This window comes from Lipophrys pholis (assembly GCF_963383615.2).
Source record: "Lipophrys pholis genome assembly, chromosome: 8".
NCBI lineage: Eukaryota > Metazoa > Chordata > Actinopteri > Blenniiformes > Blenniidae > Lipophrys > Lipophrys pholis.
In genome coordinates this window covers 9200749-9225902 of record NC_137630.1, presented here as the reverse complement: position 1 = coordinate 9225902, position 25154 = coordinate 9200749, and the positions used below count along the sequence as shown (strand labels likewise).

Genomic DNA, 25154 nt, shown 5'->3' with positions numbered 1-25154 from the left:
TGTTGAGGAATACAGATACCTGGGTGCCATCTTTGACAACCAACTGAGGTTCTCCTCCAACACTGAGGGGATCCTGAAGAGGTGCCACTAAAGGATGTACCTACTCAGAAAACTGAAGTCTTTTTCTGTCAGCAAGAACATCTTCCTGACATTCAACGCACATTCATCGAAGCATCTTGTCTTTCTCCATGTGCTGCCGGTATCACTCCATCACCCTACAGGACAGGAACCGACCTGCACAACATCGTGAAGGTGTGTCCAAAGAATATTGGACTTCCTGCTCGCCACCTTGAGCGCTGTGTCTTCAGAAGTGTACGGTAACTAATACTTCAACATTTCCAGGAGGAAAAGCTTTGTTAAAAAAAAAAAATATATCCAAAATGAATGTACAAATATTTTTATTCCGTCTTTGCACTGTTATCAATTGTTTTTTTAATTGAATTATCTACCACCCACGTTGTGAACAGATTGTAGAATTAGTCTTATCGTGGTAATTCAATAACAAAAAGTCACCCCGACATTTGCTGTTGTTTCATATACAATTTATTTCATTTGATAAAGGCATACACTTAGTGAGTGTGAGACCAAACATTCCAGAAGAAATGTACATTTCCAATCTTTTTTTTTATTTTTTTAACTCCCAATAGTGATCTCTTCTATACAAAGCATTGAATTTAATTTACTGTTTGGCAAAAAAAAAAAAAAAAAGGAAAATAAAATTCCCACTGATCACAGCTGATTGCAAACAGCCCCCTCGACAGTGAAGTATTGCCTGGAATGCCTCATATTGTACATTCCCAGTCACCTTTACATGGCAGCATTCGGAGAGACGACAGGGGTCTGGTTGTGTGGCCCTGCTTTTAAAAATGAAAGGCTGTAAGTACTAAGATACATCAGGGAATCCCCTTTCTGAGCAGCTATGAAGAGGACGTGTCATTCATCTGTCTGTACAGCATTTTTGGAGAGCGGTAAAGCGACAGAAAAGGGGTGAATCGGGGCTTCTAATGTAGAAAAAGACAGAAAAGAACAGAATATCCTCAACTAACACTCTGTGTTTGTGTATGTTTGGTTGAAAAAGTCTTTTAAGAAAATTACTGAACATGCACTAACTTTATTTTATACTATACAGTTATATATACAGAGCAGATTGAGGCTTTTTTTTAAATGAGCAGCAGGAATGTAATCTGGAGGGTTGAAATAAAGAAAAATGTAGTATCTTGCACTGTGATCTAGTTATTTGAGCCACGAACTGTTTTTTTTGTTTTCCTTGTTTGAGGAGAAATCCCAGCCTTAGTGTGTGTGTGTGTGTGTGTGTGTGTGTGTGTGTGTGTGTGTGTGTGTGTGTGTGTGTGTGTGTGTGTGTGTGTGTGTGTGTGTGTGTGTGTGTGTGTGTGTGTGTGTGTGTGTGTGTGTGTGTGTGTGTGTTGACCGTGAGTGAAATGAATGAACAGTGCGTCTGTCCTTGACGCTGCTGCTCTGGGTTCTGGATGAATTCCTGCTGAAGGAAGCATGTTTCTCTTTCTCTGTCAGCCAACACAATGCACTGAAATTTGGGGTGCGTGCAGCTTCTTTGCACTCCTGTCGTGTTGAGAGGACTTTTGATTTACTTTAGAATTAAGATTTAGACTTCAGATGTGTGTACCAGGGTTTCTCCTTTCTTTTTTCTGGCGGTGTCTCCAACAGCAGTAAGGCAGTGAAAGCAGTATGAGCATGAAAAGCAGATCTGGTCATTTACAGTATCTAAAGTACAAGAGTGGAACAGAGTACGGATTAATAGTAAGACAAGTCTTTTGTTGTTGTTGCTTCTTTGTTTTTTTTTAATGTGAAACTGTGGAGCTGCCTACATCTACACATCAGACCCCCCCACCCCCCCCTCCAGCGAGCAGCTCCAACCCGGAGCCAGAAAAAGCTACACTCCCACACACCTCACAGTCCCGCGCTCTGAATAAGCCGTTGACTGATTCCGGGTTAGGGAGAGTATCTTTTTAAGCGGCGTGATCCGTGGCTCAGGTGAGTCGGCCTCCTACAGCGTGCAGCTGGGCTCGTTGGTGCAGTCATTGTGGCTGTGGTTACTGTCCACGTCCCTCTTCCTCAGCTCTCTGCCCGCCTTGTGCTGCTGACTGCCCGTCCCGCCGCCGCTGTGGCTGTGAGCGTGGTGGGGGGACGACGGGGGCCGCTTGGCGTGCTCCTGGTGGTGGACGTGATTCTGCCCGTGGTGGCCGTGAGTGTGCTCCTTGCCGCCGTGATGGGAATCGCCGTCGTCGAAGCCCAGCCCCCTCTTGGTGTCGTCCAGGGCCTCGAAGTTCTCGTTGTGGACGTCGGCCGCGGCGTCGCTCTCTGGCACCACCTGCAGGTAGGCCCGGACGCGGTGGTGGCGGGCGCCGGCGTCGTCGCTGAAGTCGATGACGCGGCATTCGTAGGTGCCCTCGTCGGACGGCTTGACCCGGGAGAGGCGGAGTTTGTGAGAGATGTTGCTTCCTACGACCTTCACCACCTGGAAAAGACGAATAAGATTTAAAGAAAGAATGAAAAATACAAGAAGAGGCTTTTTCGAGGTTTTCCTCTATATTACGTCAAAATACACACCAGATTATCTTTGCAGCTAAAGCCTCAAATACTGTATCTAAAGCCTTCTGACCGTCTGCATCCAGGACATGATCATATAGTTTTATTCCAGGAAGTTTCAGGTATGTAGCAGCGCATTATGTACTAATGTAATAAATGTTCACCTCATTATGTAATAACGCTGCATTTTGTAATAACTTGTTACATATTGCAACAGTTATTACAAAATGTGGGTGTTCCAAACAAAATGCAATAATTTTGTGCATTATATAATACATTTTGTGCTAATAATGACAAAAAAAATGAAGATTCTGTTGCACTGATATATGAATTATATGTCACTCTTTACTTTTGCTCATGTCCTGCCAACATAGCAATGGCCGACGGCAGGACTCTTAATCAGGTTTCACTTTTTAGATCACCTGCCATTGTGGCTGGTAGATTTTTAAAGTTACGAGCCGATCCGTATTTCCAAAAGCCAGTTCTATTTTCTTAAAGAAATGAAACCAGTTTGTAATTTAGCTATCTTTAAACTTTGCAAGGTCATCTTACAGGCTGGACTAAACCGTCTGGTTGGTCGGTTTTGGCCATTGAGCTCCAAGAAGTACAGCATGTTTATGTCTCCAGGTCCAGACTTTGTACCAGTATTTTTAGCACCGCCCATTTTCAGTTCTTTTCAAAATATATACAGTACATAGTAAGATAAACGGCTAATCTCCTGTAAGCAGCTGTACTTCACATCAACACAAAGAAATAAAAAACATTCTACACAATTGGTGTCTGAATTCTAAAGATTGTTGTTTTCATTGAATGTTACAGTAAAAATGTGCCGAGCCTCGTTTTTCTCACTCTGGGAGGCTTTCATCAGCTTTACTGTTCCTTTAATGGTATTATTTAATCTTTTTTAAAAAAAACCCTAAAAGGAACGATCTCGGGTATGTCCTCCTCATTAGAAGAGGGATTTGCGCTGATATGCGGGCATATGTTGGGTTATTTGAGCTGGCGGTTACATGAGCGTGCCTCTCAGGAGGGGTTAGGACTAATTCAGAAAACACAAGCTCACTGAGCAGTGGGAGGAATCTCTTTCCACATCAATGTTTCATTGTTTTACTATTCTATCGTTATGTGCAGATAAAGTTCAGTCTTTTCTGTGTGATTTCATGCCCCTCGCCCAGGAACATGTTCAGACTTCGCAGTGCTTCACGTGTCAGATTCTTTTGATCTCAATAAACCTGCTGATATTCTCATGATCTATCGTTTAACCTGCAACACTGGACGGTTTCTCAAGCACACCAATGTTAAGGTTATTCTGACTGTTGTATTCCAATAACTCCCAACAGAAAAAAATATATTTTGTTGAAGTGCATTTATTGATTTATTTATGCAGCCCACTGAGCTGTGATCAGTACAGGTTGGAAATCAGACTTTGACTACTTTCATATAGACTGAAGTAGAAAGAGCCCTCCTCCTCCTCCTCCTCCTCCTCCTCCTCCACCAGAGAGCTCGTCTTGGTGGTAAAAGCTTTGTGAGTTCACCGAGCAGCACTGTTGAGATAATGAGAGTCTGGCGACGTGGAGAGACGTGACGCACTGAGATATAAATACAGCTTCATTTATCATTTATGTGCGTGTGTGTGTGCGTGCGTGCGTGTGTGTGTGTGTGTGTCGAAACGACGGCGACGTTCATGTGCAGTTTCATGCACACACAAGTCTGCTGTTGTTTCTGGTGGATGTTTGAAGCAGATCTCTCATATTGATGATTTTCCAGCTGCACAGCCTGCAGTGTGTGACACCTTACACACACACACACACACACACACACACACACACACAGACACGAGGGGGGAGGCTTTATGTTTTTTTGTGCTTGTTTGTTTTCTCCACACAGACTTCAGCACTCATCTTTAACTTGTGCTTTTACAAGCCAAACATTAGTCATTTTCTGTTGTATAAGAGACTTTTTTCAGTTCTAAGGTTTCAAAAAATGTTCTCATGTTTCAGAAGCGTTAAACTTATTGTAATTAGGGGTCACATTGAGGAGCTCGTACCAATAAAATAATGTCATAATAACCTATACAAAACAACAATAACTTATGCTTCTCTATATTGTATTTGATATATTTTTTTATTTACCAAACCTGAACAAAAAATTCTCAAGGGAAAAAATAGTTTAAACATTCTGGGTTTTTCAGTATTTTCATTGTATCCGCTCTGTGATTTATTTTTTAATTAACTATCACAGTGCAGCTTTTACACTTCTGTTACTTTGATAATATTAAGGTATCTACAACCCTGTTCTCCTGGCTCAGTGGTATTTTCTGTCTGACACACTTCCACACTCTGATCCTCACAGAACTAATCATGGACAGCCATTTCTCAAATCAAAGACATACGATAATGCTTCATTTTTCACTTTTAGCCGACCTCAAACCCTCCAACATTTCCTGGCTCGCAGGAGACTGAAACATGATCTAGAGGAGGGTTTCTGTTGTCTGATGAAACAAAAATTTTGTTTTGAGGACATCAGATTATATCCGAAGTGTGTTTATTCCAGAAACTACACTACAAACTGACTATGCACGGTGGTGGCAGCATCATGTCAAAAGGGATGCTTATTGAGAGTCTCCAGAATGCTTGTAAAGAAGAAAATAAAATCAATACAGCAAAATATAGGCACATTCAGGAGAAGAAAAGTAAAACAGAAAGATAAAACTCTCACCCTAAACGCAAAGAGAGTTTCCCGGTTTCACTTGAAAACGTTGTGTAAACGGGGCCCGTTGGATTTCCACACAGATTGATTGCTGTGACGGTAATCCATTCAAAGATACATCTTCCTAATACTGACTGAGGAGGGAATTAATGCAGTCACCTATTTTTACTTAATGTTAGCTGTGGGGTAAGCGCTGCCCCCTATCTTCCACTTAGGTGGATATTTATTTATTCTATTGGAAAAAAGGTTTCGCTATGACAAAAAAAGAGATACGTCCATTCACATTGCCCATGATTATCTTAGTAAGAGGAATAAAAGGGATTTCAAGCCTTTTATCAGACACGGTATGCGGCCATGCTATCTCAGTCAGTTCAAAGCCTCTCTGGGTTTCTGGAACCATTTACCTCTGAAAGGTTTGATGGATACCAGAGGAGACATAAAGAGTTCTACTTCCCAGCTTCTCCCTTTTACTGTTTATTAATGCTATTCTGCACATGTATTACAATCTGAAGATGTAATCCTCTCGAGGACGATGCTTCACCACCTGCCTGACTCTGTGGCTCTCCAAACCCGTCGAGGGTGAAATGAACGTGTTACTATGTCCAGTCGGTGGCTTGCTGTATTATTGTGTAATTAGGTGGTGGGAAGGTGGGGGGGTGTATTATCTGTGGGTCATCCTGAACAAGAAACTTCAGTGTAGTCATCAGAGGTTTTGTGCCTGGTCTCCTCCTGGGACACACCGAGGCAAACAGAGAGGCTTTTGTTTGGATAATAACAGCAGAACAAGTTCAACTTACACTTATCTTTGTAGAATCCTTTGGCATCTCTTCCTCCGGGGCCACCTGAAGAAAACAAATCATAGTGAGTGGAACTGTTTAATCAGTGTGAGTGTAAGGACTTAGTATCAATTATTAGGAAGGGGATTTATGTGTGGAACTTGCTTTTTTTCCCCCCTCAATGTCTAAATATGTTCTCCTCTTGTCGCTTAAACATGATTTAATGAAGCTTTAAACAATAATAATATTTAAAAAATTAATAAAATAAAAAATAAGAGGAAATCATGGCGGTCTGGACTGTCCTTCCTTAAAACAGATGTCACCTTATTTGTGGACCCTCACCCTTGACCTCACATCTCTAATGCAATGCACTCTTATCGTCATGATCTGTGGCGTTTCTCACATAGTTTGTGTTTGTGTCAGAGAGCGAGCATCCAAAATGTGAAACGGGGGTTAATAAAATGAGGCTACATGGATTTTATTGTTTGAAAATGTCTAAAGTCGAATGTAGAAAAGATATAGTCTTGTCACCAAGGTTCTCCTCTTTAATTTGATGCATGACATCATTCTGGTTTGACATGAATCAATGTATGTTTACATGTATGTTGCAGAATCTATTAGTGTTATAGTCGAGACCAAATCCAGAGCATCTAAAGACCATGACCTTGAAAATGTGCTCTCTAGTACTACAACAACACTGTCTTAAGGGTTAATATCTAATATACACCCAAATAAAACACTTTCCCTATGGTATGATGTGTCACTTCAATCCGTTCTAGTATCTCTGCACTCTCCAAAGAGTTTTTACGAAGATTCTATAGAAAGAGCGTTAAATTGCATGTTTGTGTGTTTTTTTGCAGGTGATTTACTGAGAGAAGAAACACGAGCGAGTCTGAGCTTTTGAATGAAGGCTTTGTGGGAACAATCGGCTGGAAGCTGCATCTCTTCCAAGTGAATCTGATGAAGACGAAGACCACAGCAGGTGAAGAACAGGTGGAACCTACTTCATTGGTGGTCCACGGCTGCCTGTCCGTCCAGTCCACATGGTTCCTGATGTACCACCACTGGATCTCCAGGGAGTAGGACGGCGTTCCCGCTCCTCTGAAGGAGCAGGCCATCTCCACGTCCTGACCCCTCTGAGCCGTCATGTCGTGGGGCACCTCGGTGAACATAGCTGCAAACACACAGGAACACACACCGGTAACACACTGGCTTCAGTACAGAGGCTTCAGAAAGCGTGGGAGGAGGACCCTCCTTCCAAAAGCTGGAACAGACATTTTAAGAGTATTTATCCCACTGTGGGGATATTCCAGTTTTGCAATATGACGGTAGAAAATATGGAATAAGAGAGAAATCACGTATCGTTTGAGCCATATTTTATGGTTTCGATTACGAAAAAAGATTTTAGAAAAATTTATTTTAACAGATTAATTATTATCATTGTTCCCCTATTGGAGATATTACACTTAATTAAAAAAAAAACGAAAACAACACTCCCTTAGTTTATTTATTTCAGTGAAAATTCCAGCCTGATGTCACATCTTCATGACGATCTTATCAGCTTCAGCCGAACAAAAAACAAATGTCTTGTGCTAATTTCATTCAAGAGTACGATTTACAGTCATAAATCGGACGTCGGACCTACATGAATGGTAACAGGTGCTGCTGACACTCAGATTCGAGGTGCTAAATACCCAGCAGTGTATCATAGAACACATTAATTAATCAGGCTGTCGCTGAAGAGGTGTAATAACAGAATACAACACAAGAAAGTTAGTTGTGAGGCGACTGAAATTGCAATGTTTGTGGCAACATAGCTAAAAATAACATTTACCAGCATTTGCGATTTAATTTTCCTTCAACTCTTTAATAAAAATATTCACTCAAGTGAAGGAAAAATAAAGAAGCCATTTCAACACCAAAAAAGGAACTTTATAGACACATGACCCTACATCTGCATGTGTTTTAAGCTCGTATGGAGGCGACTGTGACAGCAGCTGCTTCATCGAGACGTCAGTTACAAATGGTGCGTTCAAGTGCAGCTCTGTCTTCTCCTCCATGTGTGATAACAGAGTGTTCTCACAGAAATACTGACAAACAGACTGCATCGATCTGTTAATTGTTAGCCGCAGCAGAATGCTGCTCTGTTGGCGCCATGGAGAAGAAAAAAAAAGAAAAGAAGCAAAACTTAATTTTCGAGAGCGAGAAAGCTCAATACATTTTCACCAGCCTGGAACTCGATGTGGGAAACATTAAAGTAAAAATAAAACTGGCTCCATATGTATCGATTCCCAAAAGTTGCTGTATTATTACTTTACTCAACTCTAAAGTGGAAAGTTTTACCGTTAAATCGTGAGTTGCTATGAAAGAAAAAAAAAATCGCAGCTTTTCTTTATCAGTTTTCTCCTCAACAAATGGCTTCAGAGATGTGATAACACTGCCCCTAGTGGCAGAAAAGTAAAGTGTTTGGTTTATAGAATAGAGAAGCATTTTGTTTAGCAGAGCTCGGAGTCGGCGAAAATGCAACATTTTGAAAACTGATCTCAAAGTGGAACTTGTTAAAACGCTCTGACTCCCGTCTCCGTGGAAACAGAGGAAAACACAACTTTTCCTAAAACGCTGCTACTGCTGTCGTAAATCGTTTTCTGCACATGTGCGAGTAGATGGACAATAACAACAATGTCACACGAGTCTCAGTCCAGATTCTCCTGGGACTTAGTAGTTTTATAGTTGAGAGTCTCCTGGAATACAACATTGTCGTCTGTCCATACAATCACCATTGTTAATGTTAATAGCATATTGGTCTCCGTGCGCATGTGTGTGTGGGGTTTCATTACAAAAACAGCGTCAACTCATGGCATGACATGCAAAATACATTGTTTTTAGCATTTCTGCCGTTCCTATGGAAACGGATAACGTTTTCAAAATGTTGCAGCGTAAACACAAAGCCTTTCTGAAATGAAAATACAAAAATGATTTAGATATTCATTCATTCATTTATGAACATGTACACGCACAAAAAAAGAAACAAAGAAGTATTTTCACCTGTAAGGTTATCATGAAAGACATTTTTTTTTAAATGTTTGAACAAGGTTGAATTTACACTTCCCCTTCTATATAAGTTCCAGGATTTGTTCTTCATATGCTAAATGCCTCTCTCGAATGAAAAAGCTGAAGCACCTTTACAGAATAGAAGCCAGTTAAAAAGTGTAATTACATAGATTACTATGGAGTGCGCTCACTGTCGATCAACGCAACAGGACAGGCATTATGCGGACCACGGCTTCAGTGTAATGGGTACCCTGACAGGCAGCCTTTTCCTCTGATTGGAGCTCGATGGTGGAGCCTTTCATCCAGGACTTCTGTGCAGCTGCCATTTACTTGTCGCTCGGAGAGTAGGAACAAGTGGGAAATGTGGGATAATGGCACCGTGAACCTGCTGAGCAAGCTGCGAGGTGACAAAGGTTGTTTTCGACCTTTGTTTTGATTGATGCAATTACAGTATCTCACAAAATACTCAACGCCTCAAGGTCCAAACATCATCTTTCAAGGACAGACTTTGGTTTTTTGTTTTGTTTTTGGGTCAAACATGCTGATTTCAGAGCTTTGGGAGTGAAGAGTTTAAAGCTCAGTGGGTAGATCTTGCCCGAGCTTTCTTGAAAAGACACTAAAATAGATAATCTAACAGAAATGTAATGATATATTTTTGCAATCAGGCTCAGAAGCAAGAATTTGGGGTTGTTGCAGAGAGGTACATTTATGATAAAAACTATATGACCTTTGATATTAGATTCCCCAAACTAAACACACACCAGAAACCTGAATGCAGTCAGCAGAAGTGAAATGACAAACCATCTGGAAACGTTTCCAGGTTGCAGGACATTTATACCTTAAATTGAAAGAACAAGTAGTTATTATAAAAACTTACGCTTCTCTGTGCAGTCCTATTAAGCTAATGACAGATTTTGTGATTACTCTAAGCAGCCTTGTTAGGAACCTCATATTTATTGTGAACTAAATGCTTCAATAATTACAAGTACATTGTTTACTGACGGTTTTGATGTTGCAGAGACAAACTAATGAGCTTGTGTTTAATACAAACCTCCTCTAAGACAACTAAACAGATACTCTTTGTCCTCCTGATGAGGAAACTGGAAGCAGCAACATGCTATATTAACTTATTTCTAGGTTCCAGAACTCAGTCCTGCTACTCTATTAAGCAAAAGGTATTTTACTGCTTGAGAATTTACATTTACAAAAAGGTTCAGCGACCATGTTCTAAAGAGCGTTTGACTTCAACCGTTTTAAAAGGAAATTGATGGGAATAGAAAAGCCTTTCAATGTTAACATTTACATTTCTGTTATTTGCCCTTAAAGGTAGTTTTGTAATCAAGAACACCAAACACGAGTCATGACCAAGACCTTGAAAATGTGGTCTTCACCCCAGATTCAAGTACGACAACACTGCTACAGTGATGCTACAAAAGTCCATGTACAATCAGTCTGTGGAAACCCACTTTAAACTTTGCTTTTAATTAGTGAATTCTCAAAGGATGATTAATCGATGTCTTGATTCTAAAGAGAAAAGCCAGAGTTTCTAACATTACTCATGGATGACTAGAATGCTTTTAGGGGCTCTTATATTATCTGACTGGCACGATATTCTCTACTAATGACGTATGAATATTCAACTTAACAGTTTAATACTCTACCTTAGAACAATGGGTCAAATTTAATTAAATGATGATTAAGTTTATATTTCACTTATTCAGTTTTTGACATGATTTCTTTCAAAACCTGCAGCAAATTTGGTATTCAAGGCAAAATATAAACCTAAGGTAAGTGTAATCACATAAATCTATTTATGCTGACGAGTACTCCTGGATGGCAATGAGTTAAAGCTTGCCCTTGGGTGTTGGGGGACCAAACGTCGAATCCCATAATGTGTGTAAAAACCTAACAAGACCAAGCTTAATACAAAAGTAAATTTTTTTAGGATCGCTTGCGAGTTAAGAGATCAACATACATTTTCTTCATTGTAAATTAGTAAAATAAGTTTTAGCTGAAATAATGTTTATGTCCGTGAACCTTTGGACTGGATTTACTAAACTCCAGTATGAAGTGTGCTGAATGCTTCCCTCAAACAGAATGCAGACTGACTGATTGTGCGTTCAGTTTGTGTGGCTTTTGCAGATGATCAACTAAAACTAAAACCCTGAATAATCTGCCTCAAAGTCAAAAGACGTGGAAAAACAAGAGCAATGGAAGGAATGTAAAAGTGTTAAAATAAGAGCCTATAAATAAAAACTGCGAGGAGCCAGCTGAGAAAATGTCTCCCAACACAGTAACACCCTTATTTCTGTAGACACAATCATATACAATGAAAAAGTTTTTAGATTTTGTAAATCCCATCAATCTGTTATCATATACTCCTCTGAAGCCCTGTTTACACGACAATGTTTCAAGTAGAAAAGCTTTGTTTTTGTGTTTTCATTCCAGAAAAGCTTGACATTTCCAAGGCAACGTTTTGAAACAAATTGCAGAAATGCTGAAAATGATGTATTTAGCTTGCCAGGCCAGAAGGTGGCGATGTTGTTTGTTTTTGCAATGAAACCACATATACATGCGCGCAGAGAACAATACAGTATAAACATTGACAATGGGAGTACACTGACATTTGTATGGACGAATGACCAAGTTGGATTTCTATTCCGAGTGACTCTCAACTATAAAACTACCAAGTCCCAGGAGAATATGAACACATGACACTCTGGAGGGCGCCATTGTTGTTATTGTCTATCTTCTTGTGCACGTGCAGAAGAATAGTTTACTATGGCCGTGCTGCGTAAGCACAGTGGCAGCGTACCAGAAAAGTTGGCTTTTCCCGCTGTCTCCACAGTGATGGAATTACACTTTTCTCCATTTCCACGGAGACGGAGTTGGTGCGGTTTCACAAAGGTGGATTTTAAGTGGCTCCAAGCACCATTGTTGCGTAAATGGACACACAAGAAGCAATGGAAGTTCTGCGTTTTCACTTGAAAACCTTGTCGTGTAAACGGAGCATCACATTTTTGCACACGTGCCTGATATTCCATATTCATGAAGACCAACTGCGTTCTTGATGTTGTTTTGTGCATCTTCTGTGTCTTTTCAGTTAATCCGCTTCATGGTACTGTTTACGTGCAAATATAGAAAAATACTTTTTTCTGAAAGCTTTTTTGGGGGAACTTTTCAAAAGTCTGAACCTAACAGTGGATCAAAACCTGATGTTTGACTAAATCCGTGATTTAGATAAACCTCCAGGTTGTTTAATTCTGGCGATTTTCTCCATCTTGCAAAGGAAACTCTCACTTCCTGCTCCAGTTTACCGTCTTTAGAAAAGACATTTCAGTCCTGTTTGTTGAGTCATGCTGCAAACTTAAGAATGTCCAAACCTTGCATGGCTTCCCCACTCATGGATCAGTCCGGATTATTAAGTCAATAACACCGAGTCATACATAAGTGCCAATATCCATCTCCGTCCATAGATTAATCTCGCCTCTTCAACTGGCGCGGACGCTGCTATGGATCCGCCTTGTATTACGAGTGCAGTTACAAGCCTCGAGTCATACATCCCTCTTGTACATTGATCAAATCTGCTTGTATTTTTCATTTGTGAAACCCGAAACGCACCGGGTATCGATTTGACATTACACAGCCGGAGTCAGGAACAATGCCCACGGCCCCTTTCGTGGAGATAATATTCAAAGCTTAGGCATAAAAACTGCAGTGTAAGAGATAGAGCCTCTCAAGTTCATCCCAGCAATGATAATCTGTCTTTCCCCACTTAGCTGTGAAGCCTGCAAAAAAAAAAAATCCATGAACACTTTTTTTCCCCCCATGCAGACTACAGGAAAAGGACAATAGCAATCTATCGTATTGGAGGGAATAATTCTCACTCTGCAATTTACAAAATGGAGTGAACAGATGGTAATCTGATCTGATTAGAACACATCTTTTGTACATTTGTAATTATTTCCACACCTGTTTGATACTTCAAAAAGTCCCGTTACTGTAAAAATTAAGACAAATTACAGCAGAGGACCCGCATTTAATCGGGATAAATTAAATTATCTTCAGCTTCTTCGTTAAATCTTCACGCCCCATTGATTCCTGTATGATAATGATTCAAACACGCGGCTCTCTAATGTGCTGTCTACTGGTAATAGCCGTCTCCAATATCCACACTGTCATTGTTGAGGCCATAAACGAGTGCGACGAGTCGGGTCTGCTCACCCCGAAGCGTTATCATTATCTGGAAGACAAACAGTGGAGGGCTCTGAAGCGACTCACTCCGAAAGCTACAGTACGAGTTGGACTCCGTGTCAACCCATTTACCAAGCAGGGACGGTGAAGATAGACGGGGAAATTCATTCTTTTTTTTTTTTGAAAGTGTGTGTTGCGATTGAATTGAGTTGCTGTTTATGAGAGCTGTCTGTTTGTGGAATATCTTTGAAGAATAGGAAAAAAGGAATTGTTGTCTGTGGCTGAGAGAGACGGAGGAGTGAAGAGGGAAGAAGAAGTGGAAGGCGGCAGATAGCTGTGGGTGGAGAAAGCTGCGGGGGCGCCGTTTATCGTTTCTTTGAGAAATCGAGTGGTAATTACAGGAGTGATAAAAGGAAGGCAGGTGAGGATTCTTCTCCTCCTGTAGGGTCGTCTTACTCAAACCTACCTGAACGTTAATCTTACTGCTCTGATAGCTTGATTACCTCTAAGAAAGGCTGCTGACCCACTTCTTCAATCTCAGATTGGCCAAAACGTTACAGAGAGGCCCAATGCTGGTGGACACAACCACTTTCACATACAACAATAGGAGCTATAAGAAACAAAGGCATTGGACAGTTTTCTCAGGTTTATTCTAGATTTTAAGAAGTGGTTCTAATGTTGACACCCCTCCTCCACCTTACCGTGGTGGAATAGTTTGTGTGTTTCCAGGACTCCTCGTTATGTCGGCTGGAGTATTTTACCCCTGGTAGGGCCGCCCACACTGAATATGTGGAAGGGTAGAGAACAGACAGAGACTGATCTCCTGGTCCTCCAGGTTGGTGGGTTAATAATCATAAAACGTGACTATTACAGAAACCCAAACTCGTGTTGCCACTGTGCCCTACTATGGAGAAGCAGAGGTACGAGATGTTAATGCATATACCCAGTGAAAAGTTCCTGAACACAAAGTTTGGAACAACCAACACAGGTGACACCATTTAAATCGCCCAATTTCTGGGAAAATGGAAGTTATGCTATGGTACCTGTGAAGGACAACACCAATAATTCTGTTTATCAAACCCAAATATAATCAAACCCACCTAATGTAAATAAATGACAACATAATGGCTCCAAAAAGATGAAATCTGCACCCCATTCTTACTTTTATATTAAAACTATTAATCATCTGCCTCATTATGACTCAGCGACGCAGCAGAACCATCCATCTAAAAGCAGGACAGATGATCCTGTCTATAACCCCTTAAATCAAAATGAAATACTCTTTGATTTCATCCTCATTACATCTGTGGACATTTGCACCTCGTCTGGAGGGTTGAGGGATTTACGCCCCTCCAAAGTTAAAGTCGGAAATCCAAAAACCATTTATATTTGACAATCTGGTCACGATCCTGAAGTTGAAGATGTATTAAAACAAATATATTTTACTGGAGTCCGTTTCAGGCCCTGTCTTCCAAGATGGAACTTTTTGAAAATGCTTCGATGTGTTTTCACTTTAAAGGTTGTGGAAATGGGGCCTCAGTGGTCACTGTGGGTAGAAACTAGAGAAGAAGTCCCACATGCCACGGGGGAAATGCAAACACTCCAATCAGAAAGCTAACAAACAGGTATAATTGGATGCTGATCAATTATTATTACGTGGTTGATGAATTCCTAACCTTTGCAAAAGCTTTTTTTCTCACCACCGAGCACTGACGCCGCACAGCTGCTTCGCTCCAGTATTTGCTGGAGAATTGGAGGGAAAACACAACAAACCATATTAATTTGGGGCATGACACGAATACTCAGGTTGTTATTGAGTGAGTGTGTTCTGCCCATTAATTTCTCTCTCTTGGCCTAACATTGTGGTTAACTCACAGAATTTGGAGTCGCAGCTGAACTTGTAAACGTTGACTCTGAGCGGAATTTATTTTGGATCGTTGATATAGTTCCCAAAAGAAATCAAATCATCGAATGCAATATTTTCCCAAGACTCTTCTGTTATGATTATCGCTGACAGGAGTATTTTATATCCCTGCCACCGGGTTTCAATCCCCACACAATGGGAGGCTTAGTTAGGACTGAACTCTTGCCCACTTGCAGCTGCCCGACGGAAGACCTCCCAGGTCCACGACTGTGCTCACACTGAACACAGGCCTCCATATTTCCAAATGCACATAAAATATTATAGCTTCTCCCTCCTGCCCTCCTGCTCCTACAGGTCTCCAACTCCCCAGTGAAAGCATCCCTTTTTCCAGCAATCACATGTTATTTCACAGTCGCCTAACAAGAATATTGAGAGAAGCCGTCATGCATTTGCTTGTGTGCATTTTGCCCCGCGGGCTTCTATAACCCAGACTCGCTTCTCTCAGTGCCACAACACACTGCTCGCAACAGTCATTTTTATTCCTTTTTTTCCCCTTCCTACATCAGGGCTCTGGCAACACTGAGCCTCTCCGTTGCCTTTTCTGCTCTCGATCTGAATCCATCATGATCGGGCAGCCGGCGGCATCAGCCTCTGAATGTCAATGGTGCTCGGCGTGCGAGGAGGCTGGCGCTGCATCGGGCTGCGTACAGTACTCTCCAGAGGTTTTCAGCCTCTCGAAATGGCCCCGCAGCAACTGAGGAAGTGACTACAGTGTAATGTGACTCACTTCCTATTATAATGGTAATTAGGCTGGTGTATATGCATCCTCTGTTACTCTTTGAGAAGGAGAAGGGCACGCACTGCTCTGTTGTGGGCTTTACCTCTAAGTGGAATGATATTTTAATCAGAATAATTTATGGAGTGGTTGGCGCTCTAGCACTCCAGTTTGAGCCCCGGTTCAAGGCCTCTCTGTGTGCAGAGTTTGCATGTTCTCTCTGTGCATGTGTTTCCACCAACAATCCACAAGAATGCCTGTCATGTTAACTTTTGACTAAATTGACCAAAATTGTAAATGGGATTGTCAGGTTTTCCATGTTTGGACGAGCAACCATGAAACATTGTCGTGTAAAACAGGCCTGATAGGTTGTGTTTTCAGTTTGCACCATGAGTGACAGCAAAAAGAAACAAGAGGAATAAGGTTTGACATGCATCAGGACAAAGAATCTCATGGGAACTGGACCGTTTCCATTTTTGTTTGCTTGTGTTCACTATGGAGTGATCAGACGGAGGGCTGAGTCCCCACAAGCAGAAAATCAAATGTGAGACCATGGAGCTGGACCTATTGGCAAAAATCGACTTTACTTGGATAAAGTGGTAAAGAAGACAGATGGAAGGAGAAATGTAATGCTAGGTCGCTATCAATGCATCATTGATGATATGTGACTATGCATCTAATCTGGCTCCATCCTTCAGAAGTCTCTCTGGTGACGCTGCTGGACATACAAGGATCTGAACATCCGCAGGGCCTGAATACCTCAGCCCGGGCTCGTACGTGACAGCAAGGCATCGACTTTCCTTGTGCTCCTCGCCACAGGGAGGTCACAGGTCGTGCTCAGCAGGAGCAGTGTCTCAGGGAGCCGGCTGCAGTTTTAATCTCTTTCAAGGGCACTTCATCAGGACGAAGGGCGCCATCATATCTGCAGCCGGCAAACTCACAGGCCTGTTTCTGTAGGCGCCGTGTCATCGCCCTCCTTTGGATTCAAATTTCAGAAATCTTTACGAGGAGTACACAGGAAGCTCCCCCCGGTGAATCATAAGTGCAGCGTCTCTTCTCAGATTAGCAGATGGAAACTTTTTGTGTGCTGAGGAGTTTGCCGTAATGCAGGCTTTGCCATGGGCATATGGTGTAAGAGTTTTTTCTGAGTTTTCTCTCGGATTTCAAGCGCAGCTTTGCAACATTTGCGCCGACCGTGCCAACAGCTGACAACGTGCATGTCTGACAAGTCACAATCACAAACACAGGCGCTGTAATTTGAAAACTAACAAGGATCATATGGTTTTAAGGAGTAACTCAACATGTGAACCAAGTGAGTGATTTTCCACAGTGGTTTCTGGGGGCCTGGATCTGTTGGGGTGGGGGTCAGGCTCTTAAATGATTGGCCCTAAAGCTGTAAAGACAAGAGATATTTGGCTTGGCTTTAGTCACTCAATGTGTAGCCGCTTTGACCCAGCTGAGATCAGATCCAGCGTATCGCCATAAATTAATCAATACAGTATCAAAGATGGATGACAGATGATGAACTGAAGGTTCATGTTCTTGCAAGCTTTGTGAGGAGATTCTACTGTGGTATGTTTTATTTGTCACTGAGTGGAGGCGTCATTATTTCAGGGGATTGTCCAGATTTATCTTTTCATTATATTTAATATCTTCTCAATATAATACTACTGTTCAGTTTGTAGTGCTTGAACCTGGATTAAGCTTAAACCCATGTACAAAAACATGAGTACAGTTTTAAGTTTGGCCTCCAGATTATTATAACAAACTGACATGAACACAGTAAACATCTTTTGTTTTCCATGTAAATTGAGTTTGGAATGCAGGAAAAAATACTGAGAAACTTGTAAGTGATCATCAGACAATTAAGAATAAACAATTAGGTTGTTCTCCATATTTTATTATGACAGAGAGAATGCAAGCAACAAAATAAGCAAATATATGCATTTGGTGTCTCTATGTTATTAATAGGTGCAAATGTGTGGCAGTGATTGTATTTCTGTGACTGGTGATCCGTTTTTCCGTTGTTAGTGGGGATTGGCTGCAGCCCCCAAAACCTGGATAAAGAGTGTATGGATGATAGATGGACAGTCGATACATAGAGTCGTTGATGTTTGTGTTTTTATTGATGGCGCTGCTGTATCCTGTAGAGCAGATTAGTCACACAATAGGTGACGTCTGTCTCTGAGAGGGTGTGATATCTGGAGACACGTTCCTGTGCACGCGGTGAAAATTGCTCATGCACGGGCGTTTCGGAGCCGCTCGGTGTGTGTGCAGACCTTCACCACCCTTGGCTGTGCCAGCTTCCCCCACTCCAGCTCAGCTCCCCACTGTTCTGGCCCAAATCCCAGCTGCCGGCCCGCCTCCTCCCCCGCAGCGCAGGTCAAACACTGTTTTCCCTCTTAATCAAATGAAAAAGGTTAAAAGGAGAACACGGCTCCCCAAGTCAGAGGGTCCGGCCGGAACACCAAGGACGAGCCGTTTCTTTTCCCCACCGTGATTCGACACAACAAAGGTGCCACCTCTGCACGAGAAATTATTACCACATCATCACTCAGGCATTACTTTATCACAGAAACACAATGAGAGCAGAGAGTTCAGAGGAACAACCGAGCCCTTGTACTACAAAGCAGCCTGTGCTTGAGGCGCATCTCATAGTTTCAACACGCGAGTCTGAGAGGAACAGATTAGGAATACTTCCTGCAAATAATCAGCAAAAACCAAGTCATTAGTGAAGGGTATTTGAAGAGGATGATTTTGTTTACTAAGAATTATTTCCAGCTCCATAGTTCAGATTATCTCACACATTAGCTAAACTGTGCCGCTGTACTTTCAGTGAAGCAAAAACCGTCCTGCTGTTCTTTCCTGTCTGTCAGGCGGGCAGATCCATCCACTGCATCACCACAAGTAAATAACACGCTACTCTCAAAAACTAAAGCACTGAAACATGAAGGCTATTGCACATTTTAGGTTCATCCTGAAATTTCACCCCGAAAGTTGAATGTCTTCAACTTTTTGTGAGTCGTGTAACATTCTACTTAATTTCTTCTGAGCTATTAGTCACTAATGTGTTCAAACAGGTATCAAAATTACAGCAGCGTCTTTTATTGTGCTGTATAAACAGACATATCAGCTCTTCTTCCCTCTTCTTGAAACCTGATGATCCTAACTCTGTCGGGCAGCATCACTCGTCCGTCTCGGAGCTTCGTTCAGAACAATAAGAAATCCATGACGTGAGCTGAGACTACTTCTACTGCAGTGTGCTCCATGTCGTAGTGGAGTGTTCATCTTCAGCTATAAATGATCAGAGGTGGATAAAAATATCCAGGGTAATGTAAAATGCTTTGATACTGAAATGTACATGTCCACCTACATTAGAATCACTACATCTGTCAATAAATATGGTCTATTTCTCTCTTTATATGTATGGAGTATTTTTACCTCAAGCAAACCTGCTGCTTTGACAACTTAACTTCTCGCTTGATGAAAAATTATTTATTTACAATCCATTTTCATATGAAAAACAAAGACAAAATATGATATAGTACTTTAGATGGAGCTGTCACATGCACATTTATTAAAAGGTGAATACATACCATTAACATTAAACTCAGCCTGTCCCTATAAATCAGCTAATTAACCATTTACTGGGCAACGATTTAGATACTTTTTACTGTAGATTTTTAGGTCCTTTTACAGGGGTGGCTTTGATAAATCTGCACAAAATAAACATATTAATATGCCATTCATATTTGGAAAACAGTTGGCCAAGATGACACATATTTAGGCCCCTTTTACATGAGATGAGAAGTGAAAATGGAAAACTTTTTATTGCGTTGTTTTTAATCTGTTTACACGGTATGTGTTTGGAGCAACTAAAGATGCAACTTCTTTTTAAAAAAAAAAGCTCCCAAGGTGAAGCTGTCTTGAAAATGCTCCGACTCAGAAACAGGGGAAAATGCAACTTTTCTGATACACTGCGCATGCACACCACAGCCATAGTAAATATTTCTTCTGCACATGCGCGAGTAAAAAAGAATAAGAATGGCAGGTTCCAGGGTGTCATGACTCCCAGTCATTATTCTCCTGGGACTTGGGAGGTTTATAGTTGAGAATCACCCAGAACAGCAATGCAACTTTGTTGTCTGTCCATGTACTCACCATTGGTGATGTTTAGAGCATATTGTTGTCTTCGTGCATGTGTGTGTCGTTTCATAACAAAAACAGACAACAGCGCCCGCGAGTGGCCCTACATGAAGATTACATTGTTTTCAAAACGTTGATGAGTAGACGTGAAACTTTTCTGAACCTAAAATGCAAAAATTATGAGATATCACTTGGAACATTGTCGAATAAACAGAGCCTTAACGTCTCATATTTTCACAAATGTCTCTGGATGAGAAAAAAAAAATCTCCCTTGCAGTTCTATAAATACCCTTTATTCACATGATACAATACTGAGTTATGATAATGTGTTATTTGCAAACAAAAAGTTCAATTACAAATATTGTGAATATTTGAACACAGAAGAAATGTAACTTCCACTTGTTAAAGGCACAGTGCTTGGAATCAAAAAGGGTGTAAATAAAGGAAAACACAACAGTGTTTATTATCAGAAAAATGTGAAATAGAAGTCTCATCCACTCCTATGATTGTAATATATTCTGAAAATCCGGCAATAATGTACCTTAATGTCCAGCATGGCATAATCGAGATTATCAATGTCCGATTTTACAGTTAAAGGAAGTGGAATTAGCTTTTTTGAGACATGACGACGGGGAAAAAAACTGCAGAAAAACACAAAGACAAAAAGACCAAGAAGCAGAAGACAGATATGAGACCTTGTGAGAAGTGACATTTAGAGCGCTGACATGCTGATGACAGCCAAACTGCACAAAGCAACATCAACAGTCTGGAAATGGAGACACTCAGGAGACAACAGCTCCCGTCATCATTCCTTCAACCACAGAGTCGCCTGATGAGCGTGTACGGTAAATACGCCAGACAGAAAATATCACCAGCTTCATTTGTAGGATTTTCTCACACCATTTAATAAAGAACTGAACATAAATAATGAATTGGGGGGGGAAATCAAGGGGAATTCTATGCTACAACAATCATAGTTTTCATATGAAAAAAAAAAAAATTAAAATAATGGTTTATCTAAGGGGTGGCCAACCCGCGGCTCATGTGAAACTCAACCGTTTGGATTTTCTTAATTCGTACACAGCGCACGGCACCATGAGCGACCGCAACATTCCTCTCACTTTGGTTGTAACACAATTTTAACACAAAACCTGCCTGAATAAGATAGTAATGATGGGAGAACAATAAAGGAATGATACCAGTGGATGATAAATTAACAGCAATACCATCAACATTAACAATAGGTGTACACGGGCATTCATATGGACAGACGATACAGTTTGATTGTTCTTGCAGGTGATTATGTCCCAGGAGAATATGAACTGGGAGTCATGACACTCTGGAGGTCGCCATTGTTGTTATTCCTTCTACCCGCGCATGTGCAGAAGAACAATATACGACTGCTACTTTACTACTGCCATGGGACATTTTCAAAAACTTCTGCTTTGCAAGCCATTTTCAAAAAGTTGCATTTTCATTGGCTCGTGTTAGCCGGCCCCCAAAATACAGCAAAAGTTTCCATTTTCAATTGAAGAAGTTGTTGTGTAAACAAGGCCTTAGCTGTGAAAACAAGCCCATATGATTTTGATTAATCCAAGCTGACAAAAACTTAGAAATGTTGTTTTCTTCATTCAAACAAGTAGTTTCAAACAAAGGAATTTGTAGACTGTGCATTAAAAATCTTTGACAAAAGTATTTTCATGTTGTGAAATATAAATGTCCTGATGACTTTCCGCATTATTAGCGATCACACACACCACATGTGTTCCAGCTGGTTTTACTTCCTGCCTTTGTTTTTCTCACAATTTCCCAGATTCTCTTCGTGCTCAGGCTTCTTTTTGTTTCCGCTCTGCTCGTCCTCTCCGCTCGGGAAGGTTGCTAACTGGGTGAAATGACACCAGAGTGTCTCAGAGGCACCCGTGATAAAAGCTGGTCGAATTCTCTAAGTGCTACGGAAAGACGCTTCATTGCTTCCCCTCTTATCTCCTTAACGTAGTCTGCACCGGTTCATCCTTTAGAAGTGGAGAGGAGATAGTTCTGGTGCACATTTTCCTGGTGGCAGCAAACAACACTCACAGCAATGCACCATTAAACTTTTCACTTGAAATAAAACAATGTGAGACATTTTATTCATTTTTTGTTTTTTTTGCCACTTGTGGAAAACAGTCTCATTATCAGTTTAAAGATTCTTATGATTTCTTCTATAGTGCTTCATCTGAATTAGAGTCAAGGGGTACTGGAGCCAGCGATGTGCAAACCGATTTGTGTTAGAAGATCAATCTTAAGACCATATTTAATGGACATATAGTTCTACAGCAAAGGGATTTTGCCTTTCAAGACCAATATTCTCACAGGCTGATGGGACCACTTCTTTTATGTGTAAATTAAATGCATACTCTGGCTGGAAATGTTGTGATGCAGTCAAGCTTGGGCATTTTTCAGCTGTGAAACCAGAAATCTGTGAGAAACCAATGTTAAAACATAGCAATTGGCAAAAGTGTTTTCTGTACAACTATTCACAACTATTTTCAACCCTCATCTTGTTGTCCACCTGGAAGCAGCCATCGCACCACTTTCTAATCTTCCTAGCAACCAAAAGCCAGACAATTGTTTCATTGGTTCATGTGGTTTTCCCACTAATTGGATGTTGGTCACGTGATTTTCGAAATGCCAGTTTGTCAAACCAGACAAGATGACATCCACAAAGTGAACCCAAGTCCAACCAAACTGGATCTCCTATTGAGCTAAGCCGGCGGACAGCCTCGACCCCGCTCCCTCCGTAACGTCCTCATCCTTCCCCCGCCGTGTCTCTGCTTCTCCCTCCTTTCATTCCCATGCAGACTTTGCCAGGCAGCTCCTCAGAAATAATTAGCGAGTAACGAGTCTCTCACATGGCCTCATAACAAGCTTCATGCTCTGATAATGAGCTTCTAAACAGTTCGGCAGCAAACAGCTGCCATCAGTTACACAGAGAACCTGCCGGAAGCCTGAAGCCCGGGCGAACCCAAAGACAAACCCGTCTGAGCGAGCGCAATCCACAAGATTGTTTTGTCTCCTTTTTTTTTTTTTTTCCTTCCCCCACACTAATGAGAAACCACAAATGAATTCACTCCAGAAAAGCACAGTGGGAAATTTGCGGAGCCTATTGCCTATTCATAAGTCCACAATACTTCACAACTTTCATCAGAAGTTCAAACAGCAGAATCAAATAAAGTGTTTCCACAGTGTGACAAATGCAAAACCGGGGAGGGGTGGGGGAATTGAGAGATGCCGTTTTTGAGGAGCAGGCAGCTTTATGCTCATAAGCCGGCTTCTGGTGCTGCCTGACTCCTGTGGAAGAGCACTCAGTGACACACATCCTGATATTTGTCAGGGACTTAACACGGCTTCCCAGACAGTGGAGATAATCTGACCGGTTTGACTGACAAATACGAGAAGATCAAGAGGAACTTTCTTTCTCAAATAATGAAATCCTTTTTTTTTTTTTTGTGTGGTGAAACATAACTGCAACAGCGATATAAGTCAGGCATATCGCCTCCTCCATCATAAATCTGTGTGTGCAGAGAGAAAAACGCCGCGGATACATCCCGGTGAGGTATGTGGTGGTTTTTACAAGCCCGGCTGAACACGCCCCTGCAGGGTGTGTGTGGTCAGTACAGCGGGAGCTGAACCAACCAGCCATTAAACTGTGATGGATGATACAAAGGTTTCAACAGTCATGTTCAAAGGCTGCTGTGTTTATGAGCCATTTTCTTCTGAGGGTTTGTAACTGGTGCACTGACTGCAAACGGTGTTGAGGTTCGTAGTTTAAATTTTTTAAAAACGACGTGCAGCAGACTGAAAAGAACGCAAACCACACAATTTCATAACTTTGTTGAGAGGCCCTTCAGTCGCGCAGATCATTTCTTATCATTTCTCCTGAGAACACGACAGAGCCTCAAGTGGCTGAAATAAAATCAATGTTAGAATTTTTTTTGACAAATTTTCATTTTGCGAATATTGTTACCTGCTGAGCCTGTCACTTTAAATGACAAGTGCATTGTGGTAAATTGAGTCGTAGTAGTTTTGATTTTGGAAAGCGTAGTTTGTTATGTGGTGTTGGTCCACAACGGCCACAATTCTGCAACCACCAGCGTCTTCCTTTCTCCCTCAATCCAACTCCACATCAGAATCGGCCCGACAGACAGCTTCGGTTACCAGCAGACACGAGGCACAAAGTTAGTGATTGAAACTCCATCATAAGTCAGGCTTCTCAGCTACGCTTTGGATGATAACATGGAAGAAGGTAACAGTGTTGTCTTATATTGTGTTCATTCAAATTATGAAATAAAATCATTGGATCACCAAACTAAAACATGAAATATGTGTCATTTCCCAGTGTCCCTGTCTACCCTTGGCGGAGGTCAGAGTCCTCTGATTGTTTTGTTTAAACTACTTTTATTACAAGAATTATTGTCTAAACCCTGAAGTTATCAAATTTGGGTTTCATCACAATTCTCCCCCTGGTTATCTTTACTGAGCATCCAGCCAGATTGTGATTTACTGGTGGCGATGCATCCGGCAGCACAGGGCGATATAACAACAAATATTTTCACTTAGAATTGATAATGCTTTTCTGCATATTGATCAATATTTAGTACGAACCACAAGCCGATAATGTATTGTCAGAAAGTTTCATACTTAGAGGTTAATCGATTAACATAAAATTAGGTTTATATAGTGTAAATAATTGCGTAAACATTGTCCTCTAGTGTCATTAAAACGCAATAATAAATTAATACTTATACATAGTGCAAACAATCCTCAGTGTTTTCATTTAGTAGTGAGTGTGGGTTACATTTTTTGTAGTGGGTACCTGTACCTTGTTTTCATTGATGCAAAAATGTAAATAAAAGGAAAGAAGTCTGCTCACAGTACTAGAATTTAAAGCTTCCCTCAAGTCACAGTAAGGTTAGTAACATATATTGGGCGATGTCCTGCAGTTTCGTCCCTAATTTCAATGGTTTCATGCCACGTTTTCAGGTGATGGAAATGGTTTGTGTCTCTCTATCAAAGCAGTTACAGGTACTTCACA

General features: G+C 41.2%; 1 protein-coding gene across 1 annotated transcript in view; it reads right to left on the bottom strand.

The window, feature by feature from the left end:
• Positions 1-2023: 2023 nt before the first annotated feature.
• The window catches only part of vstm2la (V-set and transmembrane domain containing 2 like a), a gene marked incomplete at its 3' end in the record, with an annotated part of 54297 nt that continues 31166 nt past the window's right edge, over positions 2024-25154 (bottom strand). The window contains exons 2-4 of the mRNA XM_080469264.1: positions 7055-7224; positions 6072-6116; positions 2024-2494 (exon numbers count right to left, since the gene is read on the bottom strand). Coding sequence (XP_080325390.1) covers positions 2024-2494; positions 6072-6116; positions 7055-7224 — 686 coding nt within the window. The remainder of the gene's footprint in view (positions 2495-6071; positions 6117-7054; positions 7225-25154) is intronic.